Source organism: Camelina sativa, chromosome 11 (genome assembly GCF_030686135.1).
Source record: "Camelina sativa cultivar CO46 ecotype springtype chromosome 11, ASM3068613v1".
NCBI classification, from domain to species: Eukaryota; Viridiplantae; Streptophyta; class Magnoliopsida; order Brassicales; family Brassicaceae; genus Camelina; species Camelina sativa.
In genome coordinates, this window is record NC_141890.1 from 50,007,749 (window position 1) to 50,035,266 (window position 27,518).

A 27,518-nucleotide genomic window follows, 5' to 3' on the forward strand; every position below is an offset into this window, starting at 1 on the left:
TAATTAGATTCCGTAGCCATATATAAGCCTAACCCTATTTTTGTTTCTCTTCTTCTTCCCCTCTGCCTCCTGCGATTCCGAGAGAGAAACCTCACCAGTTATCTTGTTCTCCTTCTTCTCCGATCTAATCAATAATCATCATCACATATTGTCTCCTTTATCAATTTATCATCTACTACATCAATACATCCTCTTTCATTCTCTCAAATCTCAATCATGTTTAAGATATATCATTTTCAGATTCAACCTTTAACCACAAGATTGTTAAGGGTAAGCTCTTATTCTTTCTTCTTATTTGAATTTTCGTTTGTTTATTTGTTCTGTAAACTCTTCCTATGTCTTGATAACATCGATTTAGAGAACTTTAGAGTTAGAGTTTGAACTTCGAATTCAGAGATTATTCATTATGCTTCTAGGTTTGTTACTTTGTTTAAGGTACTTGTGTTGTGTTTATCTTTCTTGTTGTTAATCGATTTTCATGTAGTTTTGATGATGGCAGGTGAAAAAATGACGCCCAAGAACCGTTGATCTTCGCCGTCATAGCTCCATGCAGCTGCACACCATCATATCTCTGAAAACCCTAATGGATTTGGGTTTGTAATTTGTTTTCAGATTCATTTAGGTCCATTATCTTCATTATTTTTATCTATATTAGGTCCATTATGAATTTGGTGGGTTTATTTGTTAATTTAGCCCACTAACGCAATTTTTTGTTTATTCGGTTTAAAATAACCAAACTAGAAAAAAATCGGTTTAGATTCGGAATTGATTTAAAATCTAATAACCGACCCGAATAAACCGAATACCGATCAACCCGAACCGAATTTAATTTCGGTTCAATTCGGTAGGATTTTTCAAAAACCGAATTTTCTCAAAACCGAACAAACTGACCCGAATAACCCGAACACGCCGAACGCTCAGGGTGAGTAATAACAACTTCAAAGACAATTTCTAATTTGTTGTATATATTTTTCTTTTCAATATCGTGAAAAGACTTTATTTTTGTTTGTTGGATACGAAGATTTGGTTTTCTGAAGGGGGATGAAAAGTCGTAACAATACCGAGAAAATTTAAAACTTTTTTGTATCCTCCATGCATATTCGTCTTTCACTTTTATGCAAAAGTTATTGAGTAATGAATAGTTGAAAACATCGCATTAGTTTTTATCATATTCATCAAAAATTCTAACGATAGCTCCCTTAAAACAAATGAACGATACATTAGTTTTTACTTTTTCGTAACTATTATGACTATACATTTCAAAACCAATTATCTAGTGGAATGTATAGAAAAAAAAAAACACTAACTTCCACGTACGGAGAAGAGTTCTTGGGCAACAAACTCATTTTTCACTAATGGAACCTCCATTATCCTTGATAATGGAAAAAACTTCCAGAGGAATTTCTTGTGTGATTTAACACGTTCAAACCTTTTCTGAAAAAAAAAATTACATTGTAAGACTAAGACTAGTACAATTAAGAAACAATCAAAATAAGTGTTACTAAGTACCACTTACCATTCTTTGGAGACTGAAACAAATCACTAGCTGGAGAGATCCTTCTCAATTCGAGCAATGTAGCAGAAGGGTGATTCAGAACTCATGGAGACATAGGTCTATACCTTCCAAAATAGCTGGGAGCTTCTCAACAAAGTTGTTGTCCATCTTCAATAGCAACATAAATTTCTTCAGTTGCCTTGAAGCAAGAGTCACGATCCTCTATACAAAACAAATCAATTCAACAAAGACAAAAATATCAGCCTAGGTACAACAAACTCAAGCACACATCAATCAAACTCAAACTACACTAAAATAGCACTAAAATATATTTTATAGACAAAAATAACATATACTTCACAAATTTTCCAAAATAGCACTATTTAACAAAATTTAAAAATTTAAAGATTTGGGTTATTAATTTTACATTTAGGATTTAGTTTTGAAGGGTAAGAATTAATATTTTGAAAAATTAATTTCAAATAAAATGTTATTTTTGGAATTTTAGAGATATTATGCTAGATTTGGAAACAAAATATTTTTTAGTACTCTATCTGTATTAGAATAGATGATGTTTTAGAATAGATGATGTTTTAGAATTTTTTTTTAATCACAAAGGATGATTTTCTTTAGTGTATTTAATGCATTTTTATTTTCAAAACCAAATAACTATTAATTGTTTTTACTTATACAATACATAAATCAATGTATGCATGTAATTGAATGACAAGTGTTAGAAAAAGCATAACTAAAAGGAATAAAAAACAAAATTAATTAACAATAATACATTGTTTATTATTTTTAATCTTGGTGAAAATTCTAAAACATCATCCTTTGTAATATAGAGAAGGTACTATTTATAAGAATTACCCGCAATAAAATTAGATGCCCATCACATTGACAAATCTCAATAGACATTTCAAAGACATTATTGGTTATGTCTATTGAGACAATCCCTTTTTAAATAGTACTAAAAAAATATGTAATTAACTAATTGTGATTACTGCAGCTCTGGCCAAACAGGTACCCTCCTAGTGGAAACCAGACTGGTGGTTATAATAATCAGAGCCGTGGAGGTTACAGCAGCGGATCATATCCTCCACAAGGTCGAGGTGCACCATATGGCGCCGGTCCTAGACCAGGTGGCTATGGTGTTGGACCGCCTAATTACCTACAAGGTGGTGGTCAGTACGGTGGATCTAGTGGCTCTGGAGAGGTCAGAACCCTATGGGTGGTGCGAGAAACCAACAATATGGATGGCAACAGTAAAAGAGAACTCAAAGAGTCTCATATGGTGCGGTCTTGGCTTGATGTCTTAAAGGCAGTTGTGATTCTACTTATGAAACAGAATCTATTTTCATTTGTTTTCCCGTCTTTATGGCATTCTTCCAAACATTCTGTTACGTTGATGAAAAATAGACAGTGATTGTTGTATGTTTAGATCATTTTGTACGAGCAAGCTTAAGGTTTATATATCAGAGAACACAGCAAACCATATTACTTATTATTTCTTACAAAAAAACGTTTCACAACCTATCTGTTTTTGTAAAAAAGGGAAAAAAAAACTCCAAAGGATCAGTGTAAACCAAAAAAACGAAAAAACTCTGAAGCAACTTCTGCAACAAGCCCAGTAATCGTGTTCTTTCTCATTGCTTATTGCCTTGTGCTGATTCAACTTTCAGGACAACTTTCATGAACTCGTAAACAAAGTAACTGATGGCAGCGGAAGGCAAAACCTGCAATTATGAGAGGATTAACAAATCTGTAAGACAGACTTAAGAGATTAACTTATGACAGAGTTATGGAATCATACCTGCAATAAGCTGGGAATCAAGCCTGCATATAGAGCAGGAACACCTCCTTGTTCAATTATCTTCACACAAGTAGCCACCGCGCTTAACTTTTTGGCATGTGACTGCATTTGTAAACGCCTTCTCACAACTTCAAACGGGTAAGTTGCTGCTTCTGAGCAAGCCCCTGCGATTGCTCCATATAACAAAGTTCTCATGGGACCAAGCTCGAGTTGATCGAAAGCGTTAAGTTCTTCACCTTCTTGTTTCATGTGTTCAAGCCGTTTCTTACCTTCCCGTGTATGAAGGTAAGCTGATTTTAAAATATCATAGACACCGTAGAACACAGCTCCTGATGGAGCCATACTAACAAGTGAAGGTACAAGACCTTTGTATAGGGAAAAGAAACCTTCCGTTTGAATCATATGACGGAATGCACCAACTACACCACCTAATGCCTCTCCACCAGGTGCCACCATAACCGTTCTTATCTGCAGATCGACACAAAAGCAATGCTAAAGAACCTCAAGTGAATGGTACAAGAAGAAGCTCAAGGAAGTTTTTCTTCTTATTTCACTTACGGTATCAAGTGGTAGACAAAGCAAGCTAGCTGTTACTCCAGCAGCCGCACCAGCAACAAACCTTTCAAAATTTGTAGTTCCTTCGTTCCCAGACAATTTCAGAAGCTGGCCTCTATATGTATCATATGCGTAGAAATTGATTGACTTAAACGGAGCAGTTCTGAGAATATTAACCAAATTCCCTTTCCAAAATCCTCTGATCCCTTCAGTTGTAGCAATCCTCTGAATGAGTTGAAGAAGATTCCCTTGCTCTCCACGAACAATGTATTCTAGCTTCATCCGCTCAAGAGGCGCAATGCAAGTTCTGCTCAACTCAAACCAAAACCCAATGAGCCACCAAAACTACAACAAACCAAATCAATACAAAATCTCTATAAGCATTCTCACTAAAGAACCCCCAAACACTTAAAAGTCTACAACTTTAGACTACCAAACCATCGGAACTTCATAGAAAAAGTAAAGAAGAAGGAGTGACCTTGAAACCATAGCTGCAAAAGCTCCAGCTAGCTGCAAAAGCTCCAGCCCACAAATGCTTGGTCGTGTTGAGAGCTCCAGTTCCATTTCCCTTAACCCTAAGTTTCTCCGTCGCCTTTTGACAACCACCGATCAACACAGAGTCTTTCTCCGATTTATACCCGTTTCGGCCATTATTGTACCCTTCACCTTCTTCTTCTTCACCATTTATCGATAAACTGACAGAACATAACAGAGGAGGTTCCCTTGTCCCGTTTCGTCTCCTAAACTTGAAAAAACTCGACTTTCGGATAAATCGACACGAATTGACGGAACAATCCTTAGAGGAGACAAAGGAGACAGACGAGGAAGGAGCAGATTCGTCGAGAAACAATCCTCCGCCGAGGCTTTGACCATTGTGATCTAATGAATCTGATCTGACTGCGTCAGCTAACCATCGATCAAGACCACGCATTTCACTGGGATTTCGAACGGCAAACTCGACGAATTGAGCAAATCAGAAACTTTGAGCAAGACCCAAAGAACCAAAATAGAATCTATAGTTGGTGGGATCTGAATGAAGAAGAAGCGAGAGATTGTTAATACAAAAACACTAGTACTTTGCTCTGTTTAAAGCTTTAAGCTTTTCATCTCTCTCTCTCTTTCACTAAACAGAGAATATATATTTAGGTGAAAGTGTGACTTGGTGCCTTTTTCTGCTGACGATGCCACTTTGGTTGACACGTCATCATCATCTTCATTCGATTTTAGTCCGGAATAAGTAATTAATCTTAAGAATGTGAAGACTTTTGGATCCACTGAAATTTTGGTAACATTGGTTTGGAATATCTCATAAACAAGATAAGAGATTGAGGAAGTTTTCTGATCTCTGTCATTAGACAAAAAAAAAAAAAAGATTTGATGGCCTAGTTGTTTATACTAAACAGAAGAGTGGTCTTAGTTAAGGTTTTTTTTTTTTTTTTTTTTTTACTTTGTTTTTGATTCCATGTGTTTGGGATTTGCAGATGGAGAAGAGGTGGCATTTGTGTGAGGAGTCAGCAAGAGCCTTGGGCAGTGGACAAAGGCATTAAGTAAAGGCCTTTGCTCTCCAACAAGTTTGCCGCAGCATCAAAGTCATTTGTTAGCAGATCTTCCATTACTTCCTCTAGAGACTTTGTCATCGTCTGCTCGTGATGAATGTAGTGACCGTATCCCTATTACAAACAACAAAACTCTGTCAACATATATTCACTCTAGAAACCAAACACATACTATATATCATTTATCTTTGCTGCAGATGAATAACTGTATTACCTCAATGAATGTCATAGGTCGAGATACTGGTTCTCCTCCCAGCCTGCTCCGACTTAACTCCTATATCCATAATAACCAAAAAAGTCACATCACAAAATTTCTCGGGTTTTTGATTCAGAGCTCTTGGTTTGCATTTGGCTTTCTCTATCGCACCATACACGCTTGAAGTTTTTATGCCAAACCAAGTAAACTGAAAGCTTTAGATTGAGATTTTTTTGGTTCGGTTTTTAATTGGATTTTGATTCAGAGTTATTGGTTTGCATTTGACTACATCCTTCTAAACCATTTACCTTCATCTATTTGCTCTATATAAACAAGTTGATAAAGAAGAAAAGAAGCAAGACAATACCTTCATCTGTAGCTGGAGAAGCTTAACATGATCAATAATGGCATTCAGTGTCAATTCAGGTTGATCATCCTACAAGATTACAAACATCAACTTCACACTCTCATGAGTAAATATGTGAGAAAATCTATAATTCTAATAATGTTACCTCAACTTTCTGTTGGAGCAATTCCCCTAATTTCTTGATGTTATCGTTAATTCGCTGCTTTCGATCCTGACAAAGAGTAGAATCAATGGTTTATATAACACGAAACAACAGATGAAATCACAAAGCATGATCATCATATGTGGAACTTACACGCTCACTAGTATAACATTGGGAATTGTTTCTTTTGGATTGCTTGGAGGGTAAATCTCTGTCTATGCCAAAGAAGTGTGGGAAGTCACGGTTGTTGTTGTTCCGTTTTTTCCAACTTCTCAGCTTCTGATACAGTCAACAGAAGTTAGCTCCTCGAAACAGGAAACTTTTCAGATCAGACATTACTTTAATAATGTGATGAAACTTGACCTCAGAGTAGTCTGGGGCCCATGGCTGCACGGACTTTCGAGAAGAACGTCTAACCACAGGAACCTTACTGCTACTTCCCTGACATAAAAAGATGCAAGTAGCTTATACAACTTTTCAGATGTGCTAAAAGGATATTAAAAAAAAAAGACAAGTAGAGATGTGTTGAGAAGCTTACAGAGAGTTCATTGTTGGTACGGCTTTGTACACGAATAGAAGGTTTCACCAAAGAAGAACCACCAACGTTGTCAAAAGAATACATGGTTGAGATTCCTCCTCCTACGCCAGTTGCTTCGCCACGATCTGGCAGAACCACTTTCTCCACGAGGAAATCCGGAGAAAGTGGCATAAGAGGCGTTGCTTCTTCGTTGAGCAGTGCAAGGTAACTATGTGGAAGCTTAGATGGTTGAAGCCATTGAGACAGAGACAAACTCCCATCTTCAGTTTGCATATCACGTTCAGCTGCATATTTCAAAACAACCCAATTTCTTAAAACAAGCAAACCTCAAGCTTAGACCAAAATTACAGAAGCTAAAACAAAACATACCTTTCAAGTAAGGAAGGTCATCGGAAACCTTGGACTTGTTCTTGTTGAGGGGTTGAGTGGAATTAGGGGAAGAGAAAGAACACATATCAGAAATAACAACAGAGGCAGCTTCATCAACATCATGTTGGTGCTCAATTGCAACAACTCTTAAAATCTTTGGATCAATCTGTAATATATTTATCATACACAAATGAAAATGTAAAGGCACGTGAGTCAATCATTGCATAGTAGTAGTACATAGCCGTAACATTAATTGAATATTAAAATGAGAATAATAAATAAAGACGCTTCCTTGTTCTTCGCTGCTTGGATCTAATAAAATACTCCTATACTAACATTTACTGAGAAACCGATTCTATAAGAAACAAAACATAGTGTCTCATATTATAACCCACACAAAGATCAGAGCTTTCTTACATGTGGGAACAGTTCCGTGAGGGATTGATAAACCGATCTGAAACCCATTTAGCTCAAATCGCTCAAATCTGCAAGAAAAGAAAGAAAGCAAGCAAAAATCACGATTAATCCACTTGGGTTGCTTAAACCCTTAAAACCCCATTACAAAGGTTCGAGAAAACGACGTTGTAATCCATAAAAACAAAAACTGTGTGTTCGATTTCAGAAATTTCAACAAATTAAAGCAAAATATATATATATATATATATCACTAACATTGTTTGAGCCGCAGAGCAACAAAAATTCTCAGGTTTGGGTTTTTGCTGAAAGACTCTAAAAAGTGTGTGACTTTCTTCTATTTTATTGTTGGTGACAATGGAAAAATTGGTTGACACGTCATCCATATGTCTCACACGAGTGTGTTGTTGATTAATTTAAGTATCGATCGAGTGTTTACTAATCATAATGTAAAATCTCAAAGTAGCAGAAATTACAGAGATTAGAAGAATAAACCAATGTTTACAGATATATTTTTAGTCTAATCCCACCCAATAAAAAGTCTTCATTGTAACAATTAATAATATCAGTCCGATATTTTTATTTTGCTTAAGCTGCTGAGTCATTTAACAACAATTTGCCTTAAGATTTTGTTGAGCTCTCTAGTTGATGCTCTGCCTGAGATGATTTTGCGCAGCTCTCCTCGTTTCTATGTAAAGCCGATCCAATCTTAGAGAACAAAGGCTGCACTCAACAACAATAACCAAGTTAAGTTTTTTTTTTGTTTTTCCACTTAGAAAATATTTATTAGATCAGATCGACTTGTGTGTACCTGAATGTTGAACCTATCTTTGGCACTAGTCTCCATGAACAAAGCACCAAACTCACAAGCTTTATTATCCCCTTCCTCTGTTGTAACTTGCCTGTTTTTGTTGAATCAATCACATCACACACAATTCAAGTATTTCTTTTGCTTTGGTTATATATAATATAGGTTTGTTTTGTTATGTACCTTTTTGTCAACAAGATCGGTCTTGTTACCAACAAGAACAATAACGACATTGCTTCCTCTTTCTGCACGAACTTGTGCAACCGACTTAGATGTGTTTGAAAATGTTTGCTTATCTGCAAAAAATTTGAGAATTGGAAGTAAGTAATTATTGTTTGAGTACTGAGAAAGCAAAAAAGAACATGGATAGAGTTAAAATAAGAGACTTAACCGGATACATCATAGACAATAAGTGCAACAGGAGAAACTCTGATCAAATTGGGTACCAAGCTTTGAAATCTCTCTTGTCCAGATATATCCCTGCGCATCATCATGAAAAGGAGACCTGATCAGTGGAGAATATATGATACTGACTGAGAGTCGTCGTTATGTGAATGTGAGGGATAAAGTATTTATTACCACATGAGTAGACGAAAATTCCAGTCTTCATAACGCTCTCTTTTGGACATAAAGTCTACTCCTATTGTAGCCTGCGATTTATCAAATTCAGACCATAAAGAAACCCTAGAATTCGTCAAACAACTATATTTGATTCCGAGAAGAAAAGCAGATTTGAAGAATCTCTCGTGTCTGAAAACATCTAGAAACACGTATCTAAAGGTCTACTAGACGATCATTATAAACAACAAGACCAAAAAAATATAAGAAGTCATCCTATCGTGTTGGATGGGGCTTAAGACTAACCTCATAATTGTCTTCGAAATTACCGTGCTTGAGACGATTGACAATGCTGCTTTTGCCGACCCTTTGATCCCCCAGTAACACTAGCTTGTAATCCTTCCCCAGGCCCATCATCCTTCCTCCTCGCCTCTCTCTTCTTTTTAGTTTTTGCTATTGACGAGATTGAAATCACACGTTTTATATTATGAGAAAGATTTGGATGATCTTAGTAAATGTAATAGATGTGTTATTTTGTGCCTCTTTTAAATCGATTTTACCATCTTTGTGTTTGCTAAAATTTGAATTTTGGTGTAGTGGGGATTGGATAAAGGATTGCATTTATGCTAAGGGTTTGTGGGTTAAATACTCATATCTAGTACTTTTAAGGTATCGGCCTTACAACTGGACTCATTCCATGTATTAACATCTTCCAATGTTTTAAGTAATACAAAGCCTTTTTGCGTGGACCAAGAATCACTCTATCATCTAGTTACTAATACTGGTAGCTACTCTGTTATAAATGGACAAGGCTTCTTAGACTTTCTTCTTCTTCTTCTTCTTGTCAAGGTATGGATATTTCTGGTACAGTGATATACTGCTCATCACAAGAGGAAGAGCCACCAGGCAATACGATGTCGGAGGTTTTCCTTCGAATGCAAACTGGAGTAGCGCTGTCACTAGTAATGCCGACACAATCACAAACCCCTGCAACACATATAGACATTATATATTTCAGCTTTTGTTTGTGTAAAAACTGATTGGGAGGTGTTTTTTTTTTGTTTTGTATTACCTTTCTTACACCACCGGCATGTGATGTGACTAGGCCAACAAGAATTCCACCAAGGGCATTGCTTATTACTGGGACCTGTGAGAACAATCACAGTGCTTACAAACAATCCAAACTTACAGTTTTTCTATCTATCTAAAGAAGCGTTTAATGGGGAAAGAAGAGATCAGTAGTTACCAGTGTTAAAGCAGTCCAACCATGAAAGAAGCCATATCTTTTAATCGCTTCACCATCTGGAGATTTAAGGGTACTTACTAACAAGCAGAGGCTTCCAACAATTGACATTTCAACCGTCATTAAGTATGATGAATGCTTCTTGACCTGTAACAGTGAGACAGTAAGGCTATGTATAAAATTGAACTACATAATTTTCTATTGGAATGTGACATATTTAAACTCTGAATTACCTGAGAAGCCCACTGACATAGAGATGAGGCTAAACCCGAGAGCACTGAGGCTACCAAGACCGGGATAATCCCATAAAAAACCACTTGATCTGAATTACTGGCACTTGAATCTTTGTTAGAGCCTTCACCAACACTTAGTAGGACTGCTGCCATGATCAATAAACACAAAGCTCCTAACTGTTGAATTGATTGCTTCTGCCTACAATATTTCATTGGAGATGATGAGTTAAACACTTTTGACCTTTCAAACATAAACAGTACCATGTCTGAATATGATCGAGCTCCTATGAATTCATCACTATCTCCTTAAACCCCACTAAAGCTATCAGAATAAAACAAGCAAACCTCTTGAGAAGCGTTTTATCATCTTTTGAAAATAAGGAAACAAGAAAGACAAATCCGATCAGATCAGACAGTTGCCTTAACTAATAAAACCATTTGAATAAGATATCTACTATCATGGAGGAGCTTCACAGAAGCAACCAAAGAAAACTTTATTCAGGCAATCACATAACAAAATCTCTAACATAGATGTGATATAGGCACTAGCTTAATACAAAGCTCCAAGTTCGATCACAAAATCAAGACCATAAGAAGAGGGAAAAGAAGGTTACCTTAGGATTATGAATGTAAAGAATGCTGTGAAAAAGATTTTCGTCTGATTTAGAATTGAAAAAGTCAAGGAATCAAGACTCCTGTATGAGATCTGCAACAAACTGTTCTGCAAGGCATAAATGGCTGCAGGAAGTCCTGATGCAGTCAAAGATCCCATCAACGTCCACTCTTTTGATAATCCCTTCAAAGTACCATCTCTTGCCATGAGAATCAGAGCACATACGACCTGAAAAGAAAGGACATACAACGGAAGCATGTGAATTTTCAGAAAACAGTATTACATAAAAGCAAAACTTTAAAAAGTACAAAGAAGACAATCGATCAGGTACCTTAACAATCTCGCACGTCAGAACAGATGAAGTTACAATAACTTCCTTCCTGTAAAAACAATAATGATTAATATGATACCGTACCAAGTAAATAATGCTGTGTGACTAAACCATTACAGTGAAAATCAATCCATTATAAACAGTATAAGAAGAAACAAACAAATGGTCTAGTGACCAATCCAACTAGGTTATAACTATCCATAGCACATTGCTGTTAGGTTAGCTTCATAATTCGAGCATAGATGACGAAATCAGCAAAAGTAACTCAAAATATCAAAATACTCTTGATTACACGAAGCATTACATAGTATCCTGAAAAACTATGATGAATAACACTACTTCAAGACACCAATGTAGCAAACGAGTTTATTCAAATTCATCTCGTTTAACAGTCATATTCTCACCGTAACAACAGGAATACATCATAATTGTAGCATATAACTTCGAATTGTTAAGTTTCTTTCACTATCATGAACCACAATTCGCAGATTGAATCAACAAAAGCAGACGAAATCAGAACTACATCTTTGCATAACAACAGTTAATTAAACCCAAAAAAAAAAACTAAATCTCGCATATTCCGAAATAAACGCACGAAATCACAAAGTAGGAACACGAGTATCAACCACCAACATGAGCGAGCGAGCGATTTAGAGAAGCATAGGTTCAGGTTGGTTACAGAGAGATCATTACCCGATACAGCGTTTGGAGATCAGAGGCTGGCTTCCGTACTGAAGCGTAAGCAGAATGGAATAAAACAAAACCATAGGGCCCATACTCGACGCACTCTTTGCTCCTTTAGCCGTCGCCATGATTCTCCTCCGGCCACCAAGATCGATCGCCTTCGCCTTTTTGGGTTCGAGAATGGGTTTTGCTTTTTGTGCTTTTTCGCTTTTTCTACATTGTACGTCGTTTCTCAAAAAAAAAAAAAAAAAAAAACACTAGAACGACGTCGTATTAGTTTGACAATTCTAAAACATAATTAAAAAAAAAAAACTCAAATTTTGAAAGAGGAATTACAAATATGACATTCCCTTTTGATTCTTTAAAATTTGTTTAAGTATTGACAATTACATGGTCACAATTGAACTCATTCTATGTATTAACATCTTCCAATGTTACATTAGTTATCACAACTATCATCTCTAGTTAATAATTTAATTACCGCATGTAAAGATATATATATCCCATTGTTGAATTTGGCAGCTAATCTGTGAATGGATCTTTAGACCTTCTTCTTCTTCTTATTGTGTATGGATATTTCTGGTATAATGAGATACTTGTCATCACAATAGGAAGAGCCACCAGGCAATACAATGACGGCGGTTTTCCTTCAAACACATACTGAAGTAGCGCCGACACTAGTAATGCCAACACAATCACAAATCCCTGCAAACACATAAACACAATAAACACATTATATTTTTTAGCTTTTGATTATGTAAAAACTGATTGGGAGGTATTTTTTAGATGTTTTTTACCTTTCTTACACCACCGGCATGTGATGTAACTAGGCCAACAAGAATTCCACCAAGAGCATCGCTTATTACTGGGACCTTTGTTAGAACAGTCACAGTGCTTAATTAAAAGCTTTTCTATATCAACAGAATCGTTCAATGGGGAATAAAAGAGATCAGTAGTTACCAGTGTTAAAACAGTCCAGCCATGAAAGAAGCCATATCTTTTAATCGCTTCACCATCTGGAAATTTAAGGAGACTCACTAACAAGCAGAGGCTTCCAACAATTGACATCTCAACCGTCAATAAGTATGATGAACGGTTCTTGACCTGTAACAGCGAGACAGTAAGGCTATGTATGAAATCGAACAACAGATATTTTTTCTGTTTGGAATGTGACATTTTAAACTCTGAGTTGACCTGAGAAGCCCATTGACATAGAGATGAGGCTAAACCAGAGAGCAATGAGGCTACCAAGGCCGGGATAATCCCATAAAATACCACTTGATCTGAATTACTGGCACTTGGACCTTTGTTAGAGCCTTCACCAACACTTAATAGGACTGCTGCCATAATCAATAAACACAAAGCTCCTACTTGTTGAATTGATTGCTTCTGCCTACAATATGTCATTGGAGATGATGAGTTAAACACTTTTGACTATTCAAACATAAACTGGGCCTTGTCTGAATATGATCGAGTTACTATGAATTCATCACTAACTCCTTAAACCCCACTAAAGATATCAGAATAAAACAAGCAAACAATATCTTTTGAAAATAAGGAAACAAGAAAAGACAAACCCAGTCAGATCAAACAGTTGCCTTATCTTTAATAAAACAATCTCATCCTACTGTCATGGAGCAGTTTCACAGAAGCTTTGGAACACAGAAGCAGCCAAAAAAAATCTTTATTCAGGGAATCACATAACAAATCTCTAAACATAAATGTGATATAGGCACTAGCTTAATACCATAAGAAGAGGGGAAAGAAGGTTACCTTAGTACTATGAATGTAAACAATGCTGTGAAAAAGATTTTCGTCTGATTCAGAATTGAAAAAGTCAAGGAATCAAGATTCCTGTATGAGATCTGCAACAAAGTGTTCTGCACTGCATAAATGGCTGCAGGGAGTCCTGATGCAGTCAAGGACCCCATCAAAGTCCACTCTTTTGATAAACCCTTCAAACTACCATCTCTTGCCATGAGAATCAGAGCAAATACGACCTGAAAATAAAGAAGATACAATGGAAGCATGTGAATTTTCAGATAACAGTATTAAAGGAATGCAAAAAAATTTCAAAAGTAGATCAACCCGGTACCTTAAAAATCTCGCATACCAAAACAAATGAAGTTACAATAACGTTCTTCCTGTAAAAACAATAATGATGAGCCTGATATATCATACCAAGTAAATAATGAAGTGTGACCAAACAACCATTAAAGAGAAGATCATATACTCAGATTACACGAAACAACATAGTACCCTGAAAAACTAAGATGATTAGCTACTCCAAGGCACCATTGTAGCAAACGAGTGGATTCAAGTTCATCTCGAACGCTTAAGATAGCTTAGTTTTAACAGTCATCATAGTCTTTTTCTCACAGTAACAACAGTAATACATCAAAATCGTAGCATATAACTTCGAATTGTAAGTTTCATTCACTATTCTGAACCACAATTTCGCAGACTCAAATCGATAAAAGCAGACGAAATCAGAACTATCTATCTAACAACTACCAACATAAGCGGTTTTGAGAAGCATAGGTGTTTGTACCGGGGATTACACAGCTTAAACAAATAAAGAGTTTGTGGGAAAGAGCGAGCAAGTTCTTTATTAATCGGGGAAAACGTGAGATCGTCACTTAAACAAATCGTATTAGAGTTTGTTAGTCCACAGACGAACTAGTAAGCTTAAAATGACGAACTGAAAACAAGATGAGTTATACGAAAGATAATAGCAGTTTTCGATGCAAAGTATTACTCTGGGGGTATTGTCCGCGGGTCATGATGCTAATCCCAATAAATGCCCTCTCCTTTTATAGGAGACTGTTGACCTAGGAGAGTTTAGGGTTTCCTCCACGAATTCCCGAGATTGCCCTTCTGCGAGAATTAATGACTTGCTTCCAATCTCGCTGGGCCGAGAATGCAACAAATGAATGTCGTTGGGCCGAGTGGTATATTGGGCGTAGCCCATATCCAACAATAGTCCCCCCCTTAGTCCGGAGAGTGGCGGTCTTTCTGCGATCGGCGGGCATACTTAAATCGTTCGTAATATGCCTGCTCGGCACAGATTGTCTCGGTTTGCCTTTAGGGAAGAAATTGTTGTAGTAGCTTTTTTTGTAAATGCCAGGCTCGTCTTTCGAGAGACACCGTGAATATCCGACGGTCCTTCCTTTGAGCGCGGTATTCGATGGATTTCCGGAAACGGGGCGTGTCGCGGATCGAGGTGACGGATTATGGCAGTAAAATTTCCGTTTTATTTACTTATTTATGTATCCACTCTCTTCTCCTTTTTCTTCACTTCCTCCACTCCATAAGAAGGTAACTTTCTCTCTCTTTCTTTACTTTAGTATTTGTGCTTTCTCTCTCTTCTTCTTTCCTCTCCTTCCTTTTTGTTGTGTGGACGCCCATCAATAACCCTAGCCGCCGCTCGAGTTCGTATGAGATCGGCCAAGGTTGTCGATCGGCAAGATCCACCTGTTGGAGGTCGGCGTGACTGTTCCAATCGGTCGGGCGATCTCGAGAGATAGAGAGCGAGAAGGAATCGCTAGTGTGGTCGGCGGAAGTGGCGAATCGGGAGATCGGGAGATCGGGCGCTCGGCAGCTCGGCAGTGGAGATCAGCGCATCAATCGGGAGATCGGGAGATCGGTCCTGGAGATCGGCGCTTTAATCTCCCGATCGGCGATATGGTCGGGGCTTGCCCGATCGAAGTCGGCCGCGATTTCGAGCTTGGCAATGGAGCTCGGCACATCGGTCTTGAGGTTGGCAGTGTGGTCGGAGCTCGCCCGATCGAGGTCGGCTGTGATTGCGAGCTCGGCAATGAAGCTCGGCACATCGGTCTTCGGGACGGCGATGTGGTCGGAGCTCGCCCGATCGAGGTCGGCTGTGATTGCGAGCTCGGCAATGAAGCTCGGCACATCGGTCTTCGGGACGGCGATGTTGTCGGAGCTCGCTCCAATGGGGTCGGCCGGTCTCGGTTGGCATCAAGAAGTTTGCGTAGAGATGCCGATGGTGAGACCGGCAATGTTGGTTCTAGTCGTATCGAGGTCGGCTCCGGTTCGAGTGAGGGAGGTCGGCAAGAAGACGAAATCGAGAGGGGAGATCGGCGGAGAAATGTGAGTGAGATCGGCACAAACATAGATTTGGTGGGTGGAGATCGATCTGCCGATCCGGGATTCGGCGGTCGACAAAAAATGTTTCGTTTAGGTGGTGCCGAGGTCGGCATAAGGGCCCCCGGAGGTCGGCTAGATGGTTTTGGTAATGTTTGTCGAGAAAACGATACCGACTCCGATGATGGTGATCCGGATCTCATGGTAGGAGGTCGTGAGGTTGGCATGTCTTGCAGAAAAGATGGTCGTCCTACGACGACCTTCCGGGTTCCAACGCATGCGCGTGGTAAGACCCTGGAGGGAATCCAACGCGCTTTTTCCAAAGAATACGGGGTTTATAAAGACGTTTTCGATGACTTTGGCGTCGACATTGGAGCAGAGTGCGGAGATCTTGATAGCTTGGCCAACGACTACAATTTCGCTGATATTCTCGAGTTCAGTGAAGATAGCGACAGTGGTTCTGGTGGGAGTCCTATGGATGTTGTCCTGGCCGACGATATTGGCCCACGTTCGGCTGTTCTGGGTCTTAGTGCTGTGTCGATTGGCGCTAATCTTTCAGCTGGTCCGGCCGACCACGGTCCTTCGTTGTGCACATCGGATAGTATCGCCGAGATGGCGCGGTGGTGTACGATGCCCGAGGGACTGGTTTTCCGGGTTCCTGAGTCTCACGAACGTCCTTGGACGCCTCCGACAGGTTTCATCGCGCTTTTTGAGCATTACTTCACTGAATGCGGTCTTTGGTTCCCTTTGTCAGAATTTTTGATACGTTATTGTGCGAGGCGTAGGATTGCCATTTCTCAGCTTTCTGTGGGAGGTATCCGTAATGCGGTTGGTTTGGCGATACTTGGCACCAACTGTGGTGTAGAGGTTGACGTGCATTTTCTGGAAGAGGCCACCAAGTTCACGAAAGTTAGAGGTAGTCCGGGATACTTCTACACCAGCGCTAGATCGGGTCATCAGATAATCGTCGGGGCTGAGGAAAAGATTCGCCGTTGGCAACGTTATTTTTTCTTTGTCAAGCGGGACGAGATTTCGTTTGACGATCTCGATGTGTTTTGTGCTACTGAGTGGAATATGTTTCCCGGTAGCTTCATAGTTTCTCATTCGTACTTGTTTGATTGTCATTTGACTGGCTTCTGATCCTTTCCTTGTTTTTGTTGGTGTTTGCAGAGCCTGTCGTCCGTTTGCGCGCTCATCCTCCAGGATTTTTCGATAATCTTAGACAGATCCGAACACTAGTGGCGCTTCATTGGCCTTCGATTACCCAGAGATCTCGTGAGTTTCCTCCTCATTTGGTTGTGTCAATTGTTGCTTTCCTTAGTGGTTATTGGATTGTCACACTTTTGTTTTCCTTTTTAGGTCTACCGCGCTTAGGGATGGGAAAAGTTAACACTCGTCTTCCTCGATACGCCGATCAGTTCAAGAAGGCCGTTGACGCTGGGTCTTCTTCGCGTGCTGCCCACACTGAAGTCATTGTCCCGTCATCCAGTGGAGGTGCCGATCCGCGAGTTGCAGGAGATCTGAGGTCGGCGGAGGTTGGCGCCACCCGTGCCGACAAAAGGGCTGCCAAAGTTCCTGCTGTCGCTTCGCGTGGGCAGAAGTCACGTGGCGAGGCTTCTGATGCTCTAGCAATCGTTGTCGCTGATTCTGGGCGTCCTACTCCATCGAGGAAGAGGGCTTCTCATAGTGAGGTGGTTGTTCCCGAGCCCGAATCGTCCAAGAGATCTAGGAGGGATGGTATTCCGCGCGACACCACTGAGATTGATGATTCGTTCTCCTTTTCCTACAAGACGAAGGATGAGTTGTTCATCAACAACGCTGCTGCTTGTGGTGAGCTTGCTAGGAAGGTTCGCGGCTCCTTCGACCCGCTCCCCTCTGTGGGTTCTCTCTATGATCCCGAGCTGTATCGGTCGTGGGCTCGGAAACACTTCCAGGTTGGCATCTGTCTTTATGTTCTTGAATGAGTTTTCTCAATTATTATCTTAACTCTTTATTCCTTGCATTTCAAGATGGTGGTGGCGTGAACCGCATGGTCGTCTCGTATGAGCGTCGCATTGCCGAGCTGGAGAAGCAACTTGCTGATTCTTGTACTTCTGAACCATCGAGGAGATCGACTGAGGAGCTTCGTCAGGATCTTGATAAAGAGCGAGGGGTTTCTGCTGTTCTCACGAAGCAAAATCCCGGTTTCAGGAAACAAGTAGCCGATCTCAAGGCTTCTCTTGACGCTTCCCGCTCTCGTCTCGAGCAGTTCGAGGTTGATCACGCGTTTCAGAAGGCGCAGTTGCAGCAGCTGCAAGTGGAGCGGCATGGCATCGATGTCGAGGTTGCTGGCTACAGGTCTCGTATTGAGAGGATGAGGAAGCATATTCTTGATAATTGAGCGGCGCAGGAGTCTCTTCTGACCTTGAGCCAAGTGAGCGGCACCTATGATTGTCTTCAGGAGTTGGCGAAGAGTGGTACGATCGTTCCGTCGAAGACTTTGCTCGGCTTGGAGGCTGATGCGAAGATGTGGGAGGACAAGGTTCTTGGTTTTGATATCGCCGACGTTCTGGACAGCGACCTCGAAGCTCTCCCAGAGACTGCGATCGTTCCTACGAACCTTCAGGCGGCTGAGGTTCCCGTGATTGCAGGAGAGGAGGTCGTCATGGCAGGGGCACCTGCGGGATCGGACGCTCAGGTTGCTGCCGAGCAGTGACTCGCTTTTATCTTGTTGTTTTATTAGAACCTATTCCCGTTTGTAACGGATGTCGGGCCGTTTAGGCGATGTATTTTTCTTTTTGAACCTTTGCATTATGATTGGACTTGCTTTATGTGTTGTCTGCTGGTTTTATGATATGTGTCCGTCGTTCTATGGATGTGTTTTTCGAGAATTGCAGTATTGATTGCTTTGCCTCGAAAATTGCACTCTTTGTTCTATAAATTGGCGTTCAAGTTGCCCATTTCTCATCATCCTCCTTTCTTGTTTTAAAGATAAATCTCTCCTTTTGAAGGGTGGTTGAGATCAGTAGTATGCCTGTGACAACGAGGTCGGCGTGGCTGAGGAGGGCGCGAGAGCGGCTCTCCGTGAGGTCCGACGACGTAGTTCGTTCCGAGATGGAGTTTTATCGTGCTCGGATCCAGAGGTTGAGAGCTTACATTCTCGCTACGCGTCGAAAGTTCGAGCGTCATTTCTGGTTTCATCGTGTTGACGGAGTTATCGGATATCTTGAAACTATGATCGATGAGGGATTTTTGGTCCCGAAATGGAGGTGGGATCGTTTGTTGGAGGAGCGCTCTCGTCGTGAGGAGTCAATGGCTGAGGTGGAGATTCCCGTCCTTGAACCGGGCGATCTCGATCCTATTGGGAGCAGGCCCTTTGAAGGTCGGCCCGAGCTCGATGCATGCCGGACTCGGGTCGATATATTGCGTCGTTATGTTATCCAGTTAGAATGCACGGACCATTTCTTTGTTGAAAGCAACCGTGCTGAGGGGATTCGCTCGTATCTCGAGGAGATGGCTGCTAGGGGTGCGATTGTTCCGATGGACACGCTGGAAAGTCTGCAGAGGGAGTGCCAGGTCTGGCATGTGAAAATTTGCGAGCTCGAGTTTGATAAACCCTCCGATGCCGATCTGGGATTTGAAGACTAAGTTTGTATTTTGAGACTTGTTCGTTTTGTTAGTTTTGTGTGCCGAATGTGGCTTTTCGTGTTTGGCTTTCGTTGCCTTGTCTTTTGTGTTTTTCCGGAATAAGGATGTTTATGGAATGAAAATGTTTTTGTGTACTTCCTATCTTTGGTATCGAGTTGTATTTTACGGTGCAAGACGTCTCCTGGCTTATCCTGTTACGTGTTTCGAATACCAAATGTTTAGGGTGGTAGTTGAGATGAGCTCGTCGTACCTTTTAGGTGCGGCTCTGGTGTCCGGCTTACCCTGTGTGTGCCACGAGGTCGGCAAGAGAGTGCAAGTAAGAACTTGGCTTATACAAACTTAACCGCCTGCTAGCTGAATGCGTTCTGGGTCGGCTTATTTATGCAGATTATTTCACTGCTGCATCCATGAGGAACGCGTTTTAAATCGTTCCCTTGGCCAGAGGGTCGATGTAAGAGCTGGACATCTCGCGGAGACGGACTCGTTCGAGAGAGCTCGTGTGTTTTGATAGGTTGAAACTTTTGTTTTTAATTTTTTGGTATAGCTGTGCCGTGTGACGGGCTGCCTACGTACCCTTAGAAAAGGGATCAAGCCATTCGTAGTTCGTATTACAAAGGGAGAGCTCGGTAGTACGAGCGTTCTTTTTTTTTTTTTTTTTTTTTTTTTTTTTTTGTAAGCGAGTTCTAATGGTAATAGCGTTTAAGGTTGCCGGAATTCCATGAGCGAGGGATTGGTGTGCCGTCCATGGCGAGCAGCTGGTAGACGCCGGGAGTGACGACCTTGGAAATCAGGTAAGGGCCTTCCCAATGAGCGCCCATTTTTCCTGCGTTGAGTTCGGCCGTGTTTTCGAAGACTTTGCGGAGGACGAGGTCGCCTTCGTCGAAGTGGCGTGGCTTCACCTTCTTGTTGTAATATTTAGCGGCTTGCTGTTGATAGTTCTGGATTCGAAGAAGAGCCTTGTCGCGTTCTTCTTCGAGGGTATCGAGGGTATCGAGCATCATCTTAGCATTGAGAGTAGGGTCGTGCACGAGCATTGAGCGTCGTAAGGTAGGTACGCCGATTTCCTCCGGTGCGAGGGCTTCCATTCCATGCGCAAGGGAGAACGGTGTCTTTCCTGTTGATCGGCGCGGGGAAGTTCGGTGCGACCATAGAACGCCATCTAGTTCGTCGGCCCAGAGACCTTTCTTGTCTTCGAGTCGTTTCTTTAGTCCGTCAATGATGGTCTTATTGGTCGCTTAGGCCTGTCCGTTGCCTTGCGGGTAGCGGGGGGTTGACTTGCTCAAACGGATTCTCAACTTTGCGCAAAAACCTTCGAATTGGAGCGAAGTGAATTGCGCGCCGTTGTCGGTGAAGATCTCATACGGAATTCCGTGCCTGCAAATGATGTTCTTCCACACAAATTTTTGGACTTCGTTTGTTCCGATTTTTGCGTAGGCTTTGCCTTCAACCCATTTGGTGAAATAATCCGTCATAATGAGAATGTATTTCTTTTGGCGGGACGCAGGGAGAGGTCCAACGATGTCCATTGCCCATCGCATGAAAGGATATGGTGGAGAGGTCGTTCTCAACAGTTCGGTTGGCGCGTGGATGATCGGAGCGTGGTGCTGGCATTTCTCGCATCTAGCGACGAACTTATCGCAGTCGTCGTTCATGGTCGGCCAATAGTGACCATTATTGCGTATGCGTTGTGCGAGCGCGCGACCTCCTGAGTGATTACCACCGGAACCTTCATGAACCTCTCTCATTACATCGTTGATTTGTTCGGGACCGACGCAAGTCAAAAGTGTACCAGATGCTGTCCAACGGAAGATGTTGCCATCGAGAAGTGTGTAATGCGCGCAGCGAGTTCGGAGGCGCCGGGCCTCCCACTTGTCTGAAGGGACGATACCGTCTGCGATAAAACAACGGATTTCTTCTTGCCAATCGTGTGGTCGCTCGTGAAGTTCAGGATTGGGTTGGGCGTGTGATGATGACGCTCGTTCGTGAGATGGTGACGATTGTTCCCGAGACGACGAGGTTCGTCCTTCTGTGCTGGTTGCGGATCCCTGCTCGGCCGAGCACTCCACAGGTGGCACATTTGCCGGTGGTTCGATGACGAATAGCGTGAATATGGGGTCGCTGTCCTCTGTTCTTTGCTTTTTCGAGACTTGATCGCTGAAAGCCTTGTGTTCGATGAGCTGTTGTTTCTTTTTCTTATCTTGGATGTTGGGCTCGGCGTGCGCGAGGAGATTGATGCTTGGTCGATTGATGCTCTCGACAGGGATTACTCGGCGTAAGTCGGGGTCGGAGGTGGATGCGAGGACGGCCAGAGCATCGGCCGGTGCGTTGTCACTTCGGGGAATTTTGTTCAGCTCGAATGTCTCAAAATTGTTGGACATATCTTGGACAACTCGGAGGTAGGCATCCATGCGGTCGTTCTTCGCCTCGTAATCGCCACTAAACTGGTGAGTTACCAGCTGTGAGTCACAGAAGACTTGTATCTTTTTCACCCCTATCCCACTTGCCAATCGCATTCCGGCGATTAGGGCTTCGTACTCGGCCTCGTTGTTCGAGGCGGGAAAGGCGAGTCGGAACGATTGTTCGAGTACTTCACCCGTTGGTGAAACGAGGTGAATGCCGATCCCGGAGCCGTGGCGAGAGGATGCGCCATCCACGTGCAGTGTCCACTTCTCCTCTCGCGGACAGCCGAACTCTAGCTCGGGGGGAAGTTCGATCAAGAAATCAGCGAGCACCTGAGATTTTGCACAAGTGCGGTTTTTATATTCGATGTCGTACTCGCTGAGTTCCACTGCCCACTTCGCCAGACGGCCCGATTGACTGGGGCTGTGGAGGATGGTTCGCAGGGGTTGGTTGGTTAAGACTTCAACAGTGTGGGAATGAAAATACGGCCGAAGCTTCCTAGCCGAAATTACCACAGCGTAAGCGAGTTTTTCCAACGTGGGATATCGGAGCTCGGCTCCGTCTAAGCTTTTGCTCACATAGAAGATTGGGTGTTGTTCTCCTCTGTCCTCCTTGATTAGTACGCCACTGACCGCCGAACCGGAGACAGCGATGTACAGATATAGAGTTTCGCCCTGATCAGGCTTTGCTAGGACAGGGGGAGTAGCTAGGTAGTGCTTGAGTTCTTGGAAAGCAGACTCGCACTTCTCATCCCATTCGAACTTTTTGTTGCTACGAAGCAACTGGTAGAAAGGTAGACACTTATCGGTAGAGCGTGAAATAAATCTGTTCAGGGCAGCGATCCGCCCGGTGAGGCGCTGAACTTCTCGGGTGTTGCGTGGAGATGGAAGGTTGGTGAGCGCAGAAATTTGTTTCGGGTTAGCTTCGATACCTCTCTTCGTGACGAGGTATCCTAAGAATTCTCCAGAAGTCACGCCGAACGAACACTTGGCTGGGTTCAGCTTCATATTGTATCGGTTTAGCACTTCAAAACACTGAGCGAGATGCAAGACGTGATCAACGGCCTGGGTTGACTTGACCAGCATATCATCGATGTAAACTTCCATGGTTCGTCCGAGCTGCTCGGCAAACATGCGGTTGACGAGGCGCTGATAGGTTGCACCAGCGTTCTTGAGGCCAAATGGCATAACCTTGTAACAATAAGTTCCTTGATCGGTGATGAAGGCCGTTTTCTCCTGATCATTCTTGTGCATCATAATTTGGTTGTATCCGGAGTACGCATCCATGAATGACAAGAGCTCGTTCCCCGCGGTTGCCTCGACTAGTTGGTCGATGCGTGGCAGGGGAAAGCTATCCTTTGGACATGCCTTGTTGAGATCGGTAAAATCGACACACACTCGCCACTTGCCGTTCTTTTTCTTAACCACTACAAGATTGCTCAGCCAGTCAGGATACTTAACCTCACGGATGGATCCAGCCTCGGGTAATTTCTTGACCTCCTCGTTAACGGCGGCGGTACGCTCCGGTCCGAGCTTTCGACGCCTTTGTTTGATCGGTTTGAACGTCGAGTCCACATTGAGCTCGTGGCATGTTACATTTGGGTTGATGTCGGTCATACTGTTCATGCTCCATGCAAAGGTCGCTGCGTTCTGGCACAGGAACTTTACGAGCTCGTCTTTGATTGGTTGTGGTAGGTCGGCTCCGATTCCCACGCATCGAGTTGTGTCGGAAGAGTCAATGTTTACTTGGACGATTGATTCGGAGTTAGGGCGAACGCGACCGTCTGGGCGCTCGGCTGAGTTCGAAACGGTGAACGTCCGGGCGTGTCGTTGTTGACGCTCGATGATGAAGCAGGTTCGTGCTACCAGCGGGTCCCCTTGTAGTATAAATATTCCTCTAGGAGTTGGGAACTTTACGCACTGGTGGTAAGTTGACGCCACGACCTTCATCATATGCAACCAAGGAGTGCCGAGGATGACGTTGTATACGATCGGCTTATCGACGATAGCAAAGTTGATACAATGCATCGTCCCACCCACATAGACCGGCAGCATGATCGTACCTTCCGTCATTACTGTGTCGCCGTCGAATCCGGTGAGGGGTTGAACATCGTGTTCGGTGGTCCGCAAGTCTATTTCCATTTGAATGAGCACGTCTTTGAAAATGACGTTTACCGAACTTCCTGTGTCGATCAAGATTTTGGTGACCATGCTCTCGCCGATCTCCATTTCGACCACCAGTGGGTCGTTATGAGGTCCAGTGAGACCTGATGCGTCGGCTTCTGTGAACACGATTGGGTCGGAGTTCGTAGTAGGTGGCGTGCTTTGAGCTAACCATCCTCGCTTGGCCTCTAGTCCCCGTCGATAAGCTTTGATAGAACGGACCGAGTCGCGGCAAGTTGCCAGACCACCCATGATCATGTTTATTCTTCGGCGTGGAGCCGGAGCGTTGGCATCCTCAGTTCGCTCGGGATTCCTTTTATGGGTTGGTGGGGGCGGAGGTAGAATTTCAGGTCTCGGTTGTGGTGCGGGAGCGGCGTTATATTGCTTGCTCGGGTTTTCGTTCTCAGGATTGAAGAAATGGTTATCCCTGTGAGCGGCTATTTGTCGTCGCTCGAGATCGACGTCAATATGGCCTTCTTTAAATTTGTCGAGCAATATTTGTTGGAGGGTGCGACACTCTTCTGTTGAGTGTCCTGCTCGCTTGTGGTATTCGCAATATTTGTTGCCACCCTTTCCTGATGGGTCTCGGACCCACTTGTTATTCCAGGGCCTTGATGAAGATGCCTTGGGATCTTGATTACTAACTGCAAACGTTTGGACTTTCTTTCCTTTGTCCAACTTGTCGGCGTATTCTTTGTCGAAGTGTTGTCGAGGCTCGTGATGCTCGTCTTGTGCCTTCTCTTTTCCTTTGGACGATTTAGGGGCCGGGGGTTCTGGACGGTTTGTCCTCGATGCCTTCTCTTCGTCTAACTCTATGTATCTGTTAGCGCGGTGTAGTGCGTCATCCAGGGTCAGGGGCTCGTGTATTATGATGTCTTCCCTAAATCGGGAGCCGTGAGCGAGAGCATTTCGGAGAGCCGATATTTCTGTGTCGTCGGCAATCGAGAGCTTTGACACGATTCTTTTAAACCTCTCCATGAAATCTCGGAGAGATTCGTCGTTTCGCTGGAACATGTTCCAGAGATCGGCGTTCCACGCGCCCCGAATCATAAATGTAGAGTGGTGTTGGAGAAAGGCGGTGGTGAGCTCGTGATAGCTCCCTATCGAGTTCGGCGGGAGCCGGGAGAACCACCCTAGAGCCTCATGGGCTAAATTCTCAACGAACAGCTGGCAGCAGCCAGCCTCGTACTCTTCGTCACTGAAGTGAGCTCGGCTGATTGCAAAACTCATTGACGTCAAAAATGGTTTCGGATCGTCTAATCCATTGTACGGGGTGAACTTGAACTTGTTTACGTAGCGGACTTGAATGCGGGAGATTCGCACCGTGAACGGTGAGCGTTGGACTTCTTCGAGCACTCGATCGAGGTTGGGAGCAGAGCTCGTGGCTCGATGGACTCTGGAAGAGAGTTCGTGGACCACCGCCTCTAGGCGTCGTATGGTTTCATCCTTGAAGTCGGCTTCGGGCTGTTGTTGGATCGGCAATGTCGGAGTCGGCGGGCTACCGCTCCTTTGGTCATGGCCGTCTCGCAGCTCCTCATTTGGCTCCTCTCGACCGCGGCGATCAACAGATCCTACGATAATGGACGTCGGGAGGCGTCTGTGGCCGTCGTATCAGTCCTCCACAGAAGGTTGCGCTGGGGGAGGATTCTCGTTCTCGTCGGCGGGACTGCTGTCGTTTCGGCGCTCGCCCCTCCTTCATTGGAGCCTGCTGATTTGGTTCTGCGAGGCCTCTTGTGCGGCTGCAATGGCCTCGAGCCGTTCGTTCGTTCGTGTTTCCTGGCCATCAAGACGACCGAGAATGATCTGCATCATATCGTCGAGTCTGTTTCTTTGTACAGGTAAGGGAGAAGCGGCGCTGGGGGGAACGGTAGCGTTGGTGAGAGCGGCGGTTAGGAGGGCAGCGGCGCTGGTAACCAGCTGGTCTGCGACAGGTCCGGCTCCGGCGTGCGCAGCTACGGGAGGCTCGGAGGATTTGTCAGGCGCCGGCGGAGAGACTGTGCTCGGCAGTGGGCCCTCGTCTGGGCTCGGCAGGGAACTCGGCAGGGAGCTCGGCAAGGAGCTCGGCAGGGAGCTTGGCAGGGAGCTCGGCAGGGAGCTCGGCAGGGAACTCGACAGGGGAACAGTTCGCGTTCTCGTTCGCCCCCATCGCTGCCCCGTTGGTTGCTCCGTTGCTTCGTCGAAGTTTTCGCTGGGGTTCGTCATGACCTTCGAGATTTCGAGAAAGTGAGGATCGTCGGTTTTGAGTCGTTAAAAAAAACGCTTTACTTTTACCCCACGGTGGGCGCCAATTGTTTGTACCGGGGATTACACAGCTTAAACAAATAAAGAGTTTGTGGGAAAGAGCGAGCAAGTTCTTTATTAATCGGGGAAAACGTGAGATCGTCACTTAAACAAATCGTATTAGAGCTTGTTAGTCCACAGACGAACTAGTAAGCTTAAAATGACGAACTGAAAACAAGATGAGTTATACGAAAGATAATAGCAGTTTTCGATGCAAAGTATTACTCTGGGGGTATTGTCCGCGGGTCAGGATGCTAATCCCAATAAATGCCCTCTCCTTTTATAGGAGACTGTTGACCTAGGAGAGTTTAGGGTTTCCTCCACGAATTCCCGAGATTGCCCTTCTGCGAGAATTAATGACTTGCTTCCAATCTCGCTGGGCCGAGAATGCAACAAATGAATGTCGTTGGGCCGAGTGGCATATTGGGCGTAGCCCATATCCAACAATAGGTTCAGGTTGGTTCCAGAGATTATATATTACCCGATGAAGCGTTTGGAGACAAGAGGCTGGCCTCCGTTGGCCGTTGCCAAACTCGACAGAGTCTTTGCTCCGTTAGCCGTCGCCATGAATCTCCTCCGGCCACCGAGAGAATAATACAGAAGCTCGCCTTCGCTTTTTTTGGGTTCGAGAATGGGTTTTTGCTGCTATTGTGCTTTTGAATTGAAGACTGCTTTTTCACATTGTAGTAACGTCGTTTTCTCAACAGAGAACCACAAGATTTTAGTTATAAAGTAAAAAAGCATACTGTAGAAACTAGAAAGGTAAAAACTAAAAAGTGTAAGATCATAGCAGAACATAACTTGATCGTTCCCTTTACTTCACACTTCACACTTCACATGGCTTCAATGTGGCAGATTAATGAAGATAAATACGATTTCAAACATTGATCAAACCCATAAAAATCAATAATGAGCCGTTCTTGCATAATTCATTCAATCCCGTGATTTCGTAACGCCAAAGGCCAAACGTCATTAAGAAGTACTTGACAAAAACCAATGGACCTGGTGACGTGACAATGAACCATTG

At 43.2% G+C, this 27,518-nt stretch overlaps 8 protein-coding genes and 1 long non-coding RNA gene across 17 annotated transcripts; 2 read left to right on the plus strand and 7 right to left on the minus strand.

The window, feature by feature from the left end:
- The first annotated feature begins 51 nt into the window (after positions 1–51).
- LOC147935628 (uncharacterized) lies at positions 52–659 on the plus strand. Its single transcript, XR_015570994.1, has 2 exons — positions 52–270; positions 500–659. It is a non-coding gene; the product is annotated as an uncharacterized LOC147935628 (long non-coding RNA).
- Positions 660–2,940: 2,281 nt separating this feature from the next.
- Positions 2,941–5,156, minus strand: LOC104727137 (putative mitochondrial adenine nucleotide transporter BTL3). Of its 4 annotated transcripts, none has more exons than XM_010446156.3 (4): positions 4,342–5,156; positions 3,867–4,208; positions 3,309–3,776; positions 2,941–3,231 (listed from the first exon to the last, which is right to left on the minus strand). In XM_010446156.3, the coding sequence occupies exons 1-4, from the start codon at positions 4,792–4,794 to the stop codon at positions 3,142–3,144; spliced, it is 1,353 nt and encodes a 450-aa protein (XP_010444458.1). In that variant the 5' UTR covers positions 4,795–5,156; the 3' UTR covers positions 2,941–3,141. The 4 variants fall into 4 exon arrangements, with proteins under 4 accessions (XP_010444458.1, XP_010444459.1, XP_087331191.1 ...); XM_010446157.3 differs by having other exon boundaries at positions 3,867–4,170; positions 4,342–5,144; XM_087475065.1 differs by having other exon boundaries at positions 3,867–4,178; positions 4,365–5,003.
- Positions 5,134–7,829, minus strand: LOC104727138 (uncharacterized). The gene is made up of 10 exons (XM_010446158.3): positions 7,704–7,829; positions 7,449–7,516; positions 7,032–7,197; positions 6,663–6,946; positions 6,488–6,565; positions 6,278–6,403; positions 6,128–6,193; positions 5,983–6,051; positions 5,634–5,693; positions 5,134–5,533 (listed from the first exon to the last, which is right to left on the minus strand). Exons 2-10 carry the CDS (start codon positions 7,494–7,496, stop codon positions 5,375–5,377), a joined length of 1,056 nt encoding a protein of 351 aa, XP_010444460.1. The 5' UTR covers positions 7,497–7,516; positions 7,704–7,829; the 3' UTR covers positions 5,134–5,374.
- Positions 7,830–7,877: 48 nt separating this feature from the next.
- LOC104727139 (ras-related protein RABH1a-like) lies at positions 7,878–9,321 on the minus strand. Its single transcript, XM_010446159.3, has 6 exons — positions 9,118–9,321; positions 8,833–8,903; positions 8,645–8,733; positions 8,437–8,549; positions 8,257–8,347; positions 7,878–8,168 (listed from the first exon to the last, which is right to left on the minus strand). The coding sequence occupies exons 1-5, from the start codon at positions 9,226–9,228 to the stop codon at positions 8,321–8,323; spliced, it is 411 nt and encodes a 136-aa protein (XP_010444461.2). The 5' UTR covers positions 9,229–9,321; the 3' UTR covers positions 7,878–8,168; positions 8,257–8,320.
- Positions 9,322–9,444: 123 nt separating this feature from the next.
- On the minus strand, positions 9,445–12,316 carry LOC104727144 (UDP-N-acetylglucosamine transporter ROCK1). Its single transcript, XM_010446162.3, has 7 exons — positions 11,925–12,316; positions 11,232–11,280; positions 10,902–11,128; positions 10,288–10,486; positions 10,058–10,201; positions 9,884–9,958; positions 9,445–9,798 (listed from the first exon to the last, which is right to left on the minus strand). The coding sequence occupies exons 1-7, from the start codon at positions 12,041–12,043 to the stop codon at positions 9,628–9,630; spliced, it is 984 nt and encodes a 327-aa protein (XP_010444464.1). The 5' UTR covers positions 12,044–12,316; the 3' UTR covers positions 9,445–9,627.
- Positions 12,234–27,434, minus strand: LOC104727145 (UDP-N-acetylglucosamine transporter ROCK1-like). 6 transcript variants are annotated; one of them, XM_087475629.1, is made up of 7 exons: positions 26,717–27,434; positions 14,011–14,059; positions 13,689–13,915; positions 13,110–13,308; positions 12,876–13,019; positions 12,713–12,787; positions 12,234–12,620 (listed from the first exon to the last, which is right to left on the minus strand). In XM_087475629.1, the coding sequence occupies exons 3-7, from the start codon at positions 13,892–13,894 to the stop codon at positions 12,438–12,440; spliced, it is 807 nt and encodes a 268-aa protein (XP_087331755.1). In that variant the 5' UTR covers positions 13,895–13,915; positions 14,011–14,059; positions 26,717–27,434; the 3' UTR covers positions 12,234–12,437. The 6 variants fall into 6 exon arrangements, with proteins under 6 accessions (XP_087331755.1, XP_087331756.1, XP_087331754.1 ...); XM_087475630.1 differs by lacking the exon at positions 26,717–27,434 and adding an exon at positions 14,674–14,831; XM_087475628.1 differs by lacking the exon at positions 26,717–27,434 and adding an exon at positions 14,175–14,772.
- On the plus strand, positions 18,791–25,136 carry LOC147935629 (uncharacterized). The gene is made up of 2 exons (XM_087476431.1): positions 18,791–20,286; positions 20,346–25,136. Exon 1 carries the CDS (start codon positions 19,032–19,034, stop codon positions 19,647–19,649), a length of 618 nt encoding a protein of 205 aa, XP_087332557.1. The 5' UTR covers positions 18,791–19,031; the 3' UTR covers positions 19,650–20,286; positions 20,346–25,136.
- LOC147935630 (uncharacterized) lies at positions 20,333–20,734 on the minus strand. Its single transcript, XM_087473072.1, has one exon. The coding sequence runs from the start codon at positions 20,732–20,734 to the stop codon at positions 20,333–20,335; it is 402 nt and encodes a 133-aa protein (XP_087329198.1).
- Positions 20,885–25,441, minus strand: LOC104699175 (uncharacterized). The gene has a single exon (XM_087473073.1). The coding sequence runs from the start codon at positions 25,439–25,441 to the stop codon at positions 20,885–20,887; it is 4,557 nt and encodes a 1,518-aa protein (XP_087329199.1).
- Positions 27,435–27,518: the final 84 nt, after the last annotated feature.